The sequence below is a fragment of the Bos mutus genome, chromosome 24, assembly GCF_027580195.1.
Source record: "Bos mutus isolate GX-2022 chromosome 24, NWIPB_WYAK_1.1, whole genome shotgun sequence".
Lineage (NCBI taxonomy): Eukaryota > Metazoa > Chordata > Mammalia > Artiodactyla > Bovidae > Bos > Bos mutus.
This window is the reverse complement of record NC_091640.1, coordinates 32,614,260-32,623,349: the sequence shown is the minus strand read 5'-3', so window position 1 is coordinate 32,623,349 and position 9,090 is coordinate 32,614,260. Positions and strand designations below refer to the sequence as shown.

The window sequence follows — 9,090 nt, the reverse complement described above, 5'->3', positions numbered from 1 at the left end:
GTGAATTGCAATTATGAGTATATTTGAAAGTTTAAATGAAACCACACTGTTTAGAACATTCTAAAGCCTTTATTAGCATCAGGTAGATTATTTCATTATAACACTTGTTAACTTTGAGACAGCCATTGAAATAACTTACTGGCAGTTACCTAAGGCCCCTAGGAGCAAAATCTCAGTCTGGGGTTGGGTAGATAAATACCATGTGATTAATGTGCCCCAATTAAAGGGGCAAAGCTACTGTACAGTAGGTCTCCGTACATATCTTAAGTACACAGGTGCCTTGCAAACCTGAAATGCATAAGACCTCCTTTTATATAGTTTGATATTTATAATACATGAATACAACTGAGTTTCTCTGGTGGCATTTGCCACTGGAAGTTGAAGCATTTAAAAAGGTTTGTCATTATGTAATGATGGTGCCTAAAACCTCTATTTCTATGGTATTTTTGTGAATTGCTAGGTTTTATACATATTTTCAAACATACAATTCAAACACCTTTTTATTCTAATGACATTAATTATAGAAAATTGTAAAAGTAAATTCATAGTACTAAAATAAGCAAATGAAATACCTTTTCCAGTTTCGAATTTTCAAATTAGGAATGTCTCTTCCGAACACTCATTTTTTTTTTTTTTTTTTTTAGGGATGGGAGGGGGAAAAATTGAGAGGATTAATGTAAAGCCATCTTTTCAATGTAATCTTTACAAAATGACATACACCTCTATATTTGAGCATATAAACCTTGTATAGGAGAATTTTAAACATTTCAAAGTTAAATCTAAAACATTCAAGCATGACAGCATAAAAATATTCAAAATGATTTGGGTTACTATATAATTCCATAAAGCTAAAGTTACATTTAGGTATAAACCTTCGGTAAATATGGCAACAGCAACCATCAAAAGCATGTTTGCCAGCAGTTTCCCATACCTCTGTATAAAACAGTATTCCAAAGAAGCACGACCGGATAGCAGAATCACCTATTCTTCCTAAGACTTTCATCACTGGTATCACCCTATCCCCACTTCTGTTGGGTGAAGGGCAAGTTATCATGAGAGGGTTTTTTCTTTTTTTTAAAAGATGAGTAGAAACCAAAGAAGAAAATTTTAAAACATAGGTTTAAGACTTATCTGCAGATGAGTCAAAATGCCCCAACTTGTCTACATTTTAATAAATGTCAGGCAAATTGAAGTAGTTTCTGTCCCAGTAGCTGCCTGAATAAAGCCAGTCCTGGGCTCCGCTGTAGGGATTAGGGCCTTGATGGAACCACCTGTTAAGACAAGATTTACAGGGGAAACTGTTTGCAATCACAGGATCCTCACTGCTTCACCAGTTTGCAGACTCCCCTACTGCAGCGATTCACTTCATTCTGTGAGCTAGAGGTTTCCGAGAAGACTTAAGTGTTTTTAGAGAGCACTTATGTACAACAACGGGCTTCCCGGGTGGCTCAGTGGTAGAGAATCCGCCTGCCAGTGCAGAAGACGGGTTCAATCCCTGAGTCGGGAAGGTCCTCTGGAGGAGGAAATGGCAACCCACTCCAGGACAGAGAAGCCTGGTGGGCTACGTACAGTCCATGGGGGTTTCAAAGAGTCAGACATGACTGAGCATGTACCCAGTCGTGCTCAGAATATGTAAAACAATATTCTGAAATGTGTAATAAGACCACTTGAAAGATAAGGATTTTCCATGGCATTCAGTAATGGTATCTAATTGTCCACTGCTTACCTTCCAGAATAAAGCAGCTTTTAAGCAATGAGGAATAAGGAATCAGGGTGAGGAGACTTTTACAGTCTACCTAAAGTAATAGGAAGATGCCTGATTCAGAGTAAATCTCCCCACCCCAAAATATTACTTCCATTTCACAAATGAGGAGCTCAATGTCAGAGAAGTTAAATAACTTGCCCAAGCTAACCATGATATCAAATAAGCCTTTTTAAAGACTATCATTTTCCAAATATCCTATGTTACACATAATCCACTGAAATTAATCTGGCCCACATCTTCCTGGGTCTCTTTTCTCCACACTAATGTAGATTTATAGGCTGCATCTAGCTTCTAACATTCTTACCCATCTGATCAAACTCTAGAAAGAGCTGCCCTAATTTTCTTGCCCTTTAAAAAACAATTCACCCATTTCTTAAATATTCCCAGCTTTCTTGAGGTAATGGAAATGCAAAATTACTTCTTCAAAAGGTTCAAATATGAATTTGTATAACATTTTCTAGTAAGATTCAGTTTTTCAGAGTAATATTTATAAAAATAGTTTCATGTCTGTCATTCTTTCCAAATAAATTGCCTCAAAAATATTTAACAATTAGAGTGAGGTTAGATAAATCCCAAGTGGTCCCTGTTAACCACTGCAGCAACATTAAAAGCCCTAAGACAGAAAACATGCTTTAGATTAGGTTAATTCCTTGAAGGCTGAGAAAGTAAATGCCCACTAGGCCCAAATTTCTAAATTATTACAGAAGTTATTTAGCTTTGGGGACTTTTCCCTAATTAAAAAATTTAAAAGTCAAATATCAATATCAAATATTTACCAAGATATGTGTTTCCCAAGACTTTGGTAACCATGCTGGAAATACTTTAAGGATTTTTCTTTGATCAAAGTCACAGAATTTTTGCCTAAATGAAGCATACAATTTCACTCCTTTTGGTCTCAAAAGTCCAAGCAATAAAAGCACTTTTGTAATCAGGTTTAACAAAATCCAAGCACTTCAGAAAATCGATCAAATCAAAATCAAGGTCATCAAAAATGACTCTAAAAATTAACCAAGCCTCAGGCCTGCACCACAGGACTTCCTCTATACAAAGTGGACAATGGGCAAGTCAAGTGCAGAGACCTCACAGAACAGGAGATTCATTCAATAGCAAAGGACTTTTTTGGGTTTACACATAAGCCACTGAAGGTCATGTCTGCAGGGCCTCCCTATGGGGAGCACTTGTTCTTGGGGAGAACTGGAACACAGCACAGAAGACAATCAGGTTTGAGGATCTGATACTAAGGACTAGAGTTTCCCTCAATGTCTGGTCTTCTCATTTCCAGCACTCAGGTCTGGAAACCTCTGCTGCTGTCAGCGTATCCCCTCCACAAACACAAAAGTCTATGCTGTCTTTCCAAAGTCAAACACTTGAGGCAAGCATGGGCAAAAGAAGAGGGGATGGGGAGATGTCTTTGTTGCCTTTTAGTCAATGTTTCTAAGAATCCATGAGTCTATGTCAGTAATGTGTGTTAGTCAATGACTGACGTGTGTGTGTGTAAGTCGCTCAGTCGTGTCCAACTCTTTGTGATTCCATGGCCTGCAGCCTGCCAGGCTCCTCTGTCCATGGAATTCTCCAGGCAAGAATACTGGAGTGGGTTGCCATTCCCTTCTTCTGGGTGTCTTCCTGACCCAGGGATCAAACTTGGGTCTCCTGAATTACAGGCAGATTCTTTACCATCTGAGCCACCAGGGAAGCCCCATGTTAATAATACAACATTCTATAATGTAATCAGTAACATAAGTGTTAAGTGTTAGTCACTCAGTCGTGCCCGACTCTTTGCGACCCCATGGACTGCAGCCCTCCAGGCCTCTCTGTCCATGAGATTTTCCAGGCAAGGATACTGGAGTGGGTTGCCATTTCCTTCTCCAGGGGATCTTCCCAACCCAGGGATTGAACCCGGGTCTCCGAATCTCCTGCAGGCAGATTCTTTACCAACTGAGCTACAAGGGAAGCCTCATGTCAGTAATACAACATTCTATAATGTAATCAGTAATATAACATTCTAGAACGCTATTAATTCTGCATGATGCTCTTACTGGGGGAAGAGATGACTTCACCACCTTTTGTGGCGTCATCACCCACCTTCTCTTCAAAGCCGTGTCTCTCACCAGTCCCACCACTTCCTCTCCACATAACCCCACTTGCTAAGGTCTCTGGGCTTCTCTTGGAAAACAGGGCAGGCTCACAAGCAGCCATTTTCATGTGTATGAACTGCAGTTTAAAGCCTGAAAAATCCTAGAGCCTGAACTTTTTTCAAATGACTGAAACTGGTATCAACATGAAAGCCAGCTTTTAGTGTGGATGAGTTTGGGACAGGTTATAAGTTTCTGGGTGTGGTTTCCAAGGACTGGTTTCAACTCCCCCCTGCAAAACACATCCCCTTATAAGCTGTACAACCTCTTCCCTGACACAAACTGAACCCAGCTGCTCAAAAGCACATTATCAGCCAGAAGACCCAGTCAGCAAACACCACCTCTCACCCCTAATGGGAAAGGGCTCCAAGCACATATTCTTTTGACCAAGGGTCAGCAGCATCGTTTTTAAGGTCTGTATATCCATATAAGAACTCTGGATGCTAAGAGACAGTGGTGGAAGCAAGCATGTGTAAGGCTCCAAACTGGAGCTCACAAACCTAGCTTCCAGTTTTATTTCCAGGCCACCACAGAGCTGTGCAAAGCTCGTTGCTTTCTGAAAGTAAGACTTCACCCAACAGTAAACATGCTTATTGGACTTTCGCTTACTTTGCACACTTGAAAATGGGGTCAGAAAAATAAAGGAGTTAATTAGAAATACAGCACAAAGTGGGCTTTCTGCAAGAGAGACTAAAAATAATGATAAAAATGTATCAAGTCTTTTCAGAAGGGATTGCAGTAAAGCAGTGTGGTTTTGGTTTTTGTGGCTCTTTCTAATCATGGTCTGCGGGGTGTACTTGCCCTTGAGCAACTCTCTCAAATGAAATACAACCAGCATTTGTTTCTTCACGTACAAGGGGATTTCTAGACTAATGGCTTTCCAGAGGTTCCCCGGATCCTGCATGTGCGTGGGTGGGAGAAGGTGAACCTCGATGCTCAGCCCTCATCCTATCCCCGCAGCTCTGTGGCCATGTGCTCTGTATTTGCAAATCCTTTGTATGTTCATTGGCAAGAAAGATTTTGATGCTAACAAAAAAATCCCAAAACTGTTGGACTTGATGATACCTAAGATCATTCCTAGTTCTAATAAAGGTATAAGGCGCCAAAGGGGCTACCAAGTAATATCTACTAAACTGGTTGTGAAATTATGCCCACACTGGCTCTGAAATTTACTTAACAACTTGGAATAATGGGACAATGGTTTCTATTATATAAGTGTAAAAAATGTTTTCATTCTATTCCTCTTTACAAGAGATTCTATTACTCAACCCAAGTGACTAAGAAACTCCTGATTCTTTTGAAAAATTTTCAAAACTTGCACATTTTACTGCCCAGTTTCTGTTTCTTAATGGAATCCAAGATGTCACTTTAACACACTGTATTTCCATGATGTGTGCTGTGTATTTGGAAGAGTAAAGGCACTGTCTAAATATCCTTGATCCATGATATATGTATAAGCAAAGCTCCTATAATTCACCCAAACAAACAACTCTGAACCTATTTCATACCAAAATCTGTAACTCTACTTTCCCTCTTACAGAAGGGACAAGTGTTTTAGCTGGATAAGGAAGAGAGTTTGCTTAACTGACATCGACCTGTGTGAACTGTATAGAAATATTTTAACCTTAATTTCCAAATAGTCCATTTGCTTTGCACACATGCAGCCCTTTCAGCTTGAACTTGGTCAAAGGAAAGTACTTTTCTCTCAGGCCTGGGGACAACTCGCAGGGTGCGGTGAGCCCCGCTCTGTAGTCCACACATCTGTCAGCACCCCACCTCCATCCACACACCCCAGCCCCTCAGCGCACCTCGTCTTCCAGTCCTCCTCCGACTTGGACCTGTTCTTGCGGGCCGCTCTCTGTTTCTCCTCGAGTCGCTTTTTTTCTTCACTAGCTTGATCTAGAATCAGCGTAGCAGTGAAAAAACGGTTATTGTACAAGCAGAGGCCACCCGGGACAGCACCTGCACACTCATTCCATGGAGGCAGGTGTTAGCACCGCCGTCCTTTATCAGAACACAAGCACCACAGTCACGGCATGTCAAAACTGAACACAGCCCCAGGCCGCTGAGAGGTGACGCTGGCATCCGGGACCTCTCACCTCCTTCCACAGCCTCTGTGTTTACCCAAGGAGCCTGCTTATTCTGAAGGCCTCAGAAGTCATGTTAAAATGCTTCCCTGAGGGTCCAGAGGCTCTGCACTTGCAATGCAGGAGGCCCAGGTTCAATCCCTGGTCTGGGAACTAGATCCCATATGCTGCAACTAAAAGATTCCACGTGCTGCAACTGAGGTCTGGCAAATAAGCAAACATGTGCTTAGTCCCATCAGTCATGCCTGGCTCTGTGCAACCCTATGGACTGTAGCCCGCCAGGCTCCTCTGTCCATGGGGTTCTCCAGGCGAGAATACTGGAGTGGGTTGCTATGCCCTCCTCCAGGGGATGGATCTTCCTGACCCAGGGATCAAACCCAGTCTCCTGTGTTTCCTGCACTGGCAGCAGGCTCTTTACCACTAGCATCACCTGGGAAAAGTATAGGTTGCTCAGTCGTGTCCGATTCTTTATGACTCCAAGGACTATAGCCCGCTAGTCTCCTCTGTCCATGGCATTCTCCAGGCAAGAATACTGGAGTGGGTTGCCATTCCCTTCTCCAGGGGATCTTCCTGACCCAAAGATCGAACCCAGGTCTCTTGCATTGGCAGGCAAATTTTTTACCATCTGAGCCACCAGGGATGGCTTGTGCTAACACCTAAAATGCTAATATGTAAGATGCTTGTGCGAACATATAAAACGTTCAGCCCTAACAGACTAAAACGCAGACAGTGACTGGGAGTAAGGCAAACCATCCTCCTCAAAGAAATCCACCTTCCCTGGAGCCGCCAGGCACGTTACCTATCTCCCCGTTCTCCATGGCTCTGATGTCAGGCCGCAGCCTGCAGTCTGTCTTAGGAATCACGCTCTCCATCTCCTTGTCTACTTCATTCAAAACCATTGCAAAGCTAGTAAAATTGTACATCTAAAAAGAAGAAAATGTTCAAATTAACATGTACTGGAGGTTAATGCAGAATGAAACCCTGAAGCTAGAAGATTTGACAGGGATCCCCCACTCTGCTCCAGGGTGATGATGGCCGGCCTCTCTGCGCCCACACATCTCCATGTTTTCACCCGGGTCTGTGCCAGCTGTGGGAGTCTGTCTCAAGCAAACCCCCCAGGTGACATTCACCACCATCAGCTCCAAGCAAAACCAACAGTCTCCATTCCACATGAAAAGTCTCACTTGGATCTGGCTGCGTCACTACGCACTTAAAGAGAGTCGATCTTACTCCTCAGTAAGTGTAGAGGAAACCCCTCAAAGGCCCACACCCGTATGTATGGAGGAAGCCCCCCAAAGGCCCACCCCAAGGCATCTCGGTCAGACACCAGGAGGCCTGGGAGGCAGCAATGCCAAGTCCTGGGGGGGAACCACAGAGGGATGACTGAGGAGCAATTCGATGACCCGCCTCTCACCCCCGCCCTCCTCCTGGTTCTGACCAGGCTGGGGAAAGAGCGCCCTCAGATCCAAGTAAACAGGAGGCCTTACCTGGGCTGAATTCGGAGGCCGTGGGGCTATTCGCCACAGGAGAACGCTCCCGGGGATGACGAACACGCTCTCGGAATCCGGCATTGGCATTTCATCCGACTCCTCAGAAGCGCTCATCTGGAAGAACCAACAGAGGAACAAAACTGAAATGTTTAAAAAGATAGTACTTACAACCGTGAATATTCACTGGAAGGACTGATGCTGAAGTTGAAGCTCCAATACTTTGACCACCTGATGCAAAATGCTGACTCACCAGAAAAGACCCTGACACTAGGAAAAACTGAGGGCAAGAGGAGAAGGGGGCCGGGGGGCGGCAGAGGATTAGACGGTTGGATGGCATCACCGACTCCATGGACATGAGTTTGAGCAAACTCCAGGAGTTACTGAAGGACAGGGAAGCCTGGCATGCTGCAGTCCATGGGGTCGCAGAGAGTCGAACATGAGTTAGTGACTGACCGACAGCAGCAACAAATTGTAAAATCAGCAGTTCTCACTGTGTGGCATTAGAACATAACCCGTGAGTGCCAGGGCACTGTATCTTTCTCATTCTCGTGTCCTCACCTTTCAATCCAGGCCAGGAAGCCAATAAATGTGGGTCGAGCGACCGAGTCCATGCTGTGAGCCTGTGAGCCTGCGTTGTGTCACTTTTAGGGGCTATGAGCACGTAAGGCCTTACCAGCACCACTGTCGTCATCACGCCTTGACTGTCGTGTTTTAATATTTTTAAAGCTTTTTTTAAAATCCAAAATAACTCATTTAAGTAGTTCGTGGAACACTATTAGGGCAAGGAAAGGTTAAATTCTTGGAGCATTTAACTAAATTTATCAATGACCCAAACCAGCAGGGATCCTGAAAGTATTCAATCAAAAGATGTTAAGCTAAAAAAGAAAGCAGCATTTCCACTAGCTGCCTGCTCCCTCCCCTTCCCCAGCAGAGCTATGCCAGCAGCTCTCTGTATATTTAGTCCTTACGTAACTGGCCCATAAAGTTTTATATATAAAGAATTTAAGCCTCTGGAAAGTGAAGTCATATTCCCAATGTCATTGTTACCAAATCTAGAACTACTGGCTGAGACATGGAATTTTACAAACAGCAACCAGGAGGGGACGACACTGGTGATGAGCTTCGCCTGGCATCTGAATATCCTCAGAAGCATCAGAAACCCACAGTGGCCGAGGCCCTGGGAGGCGAGATCAGACACAGGGAGAGCGTGAGGGTGCCTTCTCCAAGGGCCGAGGCCCTTCTGTCTACAAAGATTGACCAGGGCTTTATGGGACATGAGGGAGATTTTCTGGAATTTCCCCAATGCCTTCTGCTGTACTGAACCCCACTTCTGTAAGGGGAGAGCGAGGCTCTGCCTCTTGCAAGCAACACAGCAGGGCAAGGGGAGCCGGGAGCAGAGAGCCAGACTGTGATGCTCAAAGAGGACGGGACCTGAGCTGTCTTCACCCGGGGCCCCTGACCTCTGTCAACTGCTCTGACATGAGGGTGCTATTACTGTCTCCATTTTACAGATGAGGCGCTGAGGCAGAGAGAGAGTAGGGATCTGCCTAAGATCAAACCACTCAGAAGCGGAGGAGGCAGAATTCCAAGCAGAGCTCGTGTTCTGATCCCTGATG

The 9,090-nt window shown here is 44.2% G+C and overlaps 1 protein-coding gene across 8 annotated transcripts in view; it reads right to left on the bottom strand.

The window, feature by feature from the left end:
- Positions 1-49: 49 nt before the first annotated feature.
- Positions 50-9,090, bottom strand: part of OSBPL1A (oxysterol binding protein like 1A) — a 230,981-nt gene continuing 221,940 nt past the window's right edge. For all 8 annotated transcript variants that reach the window (XM_070361859.1, XM_070361857.1, XM_070361856.1 and 5 more), the window contains 4 exons: positions 7,472-7,588; positions 6,784-6,907; positions 5,706-5,796; positions 50-1,271 (listed from right to left, as the gene is read on the bottom strand). In XM_070361859.1, coding sequence (XP_070217960.1) covers positions 1,169-1,271; positions 5,706-5,796; positions 6,784-6,907; positions 7,472-7,588 — 435 coding nt within the window. In that variant the 3' untranslated portion in view covers positions 50-1,168. The remainder of the gene's footprint in view (positions 1,272-5,705; positions 5,797-6,783; positions 6,908-7,471; positions 7,589-9,090) is intronic.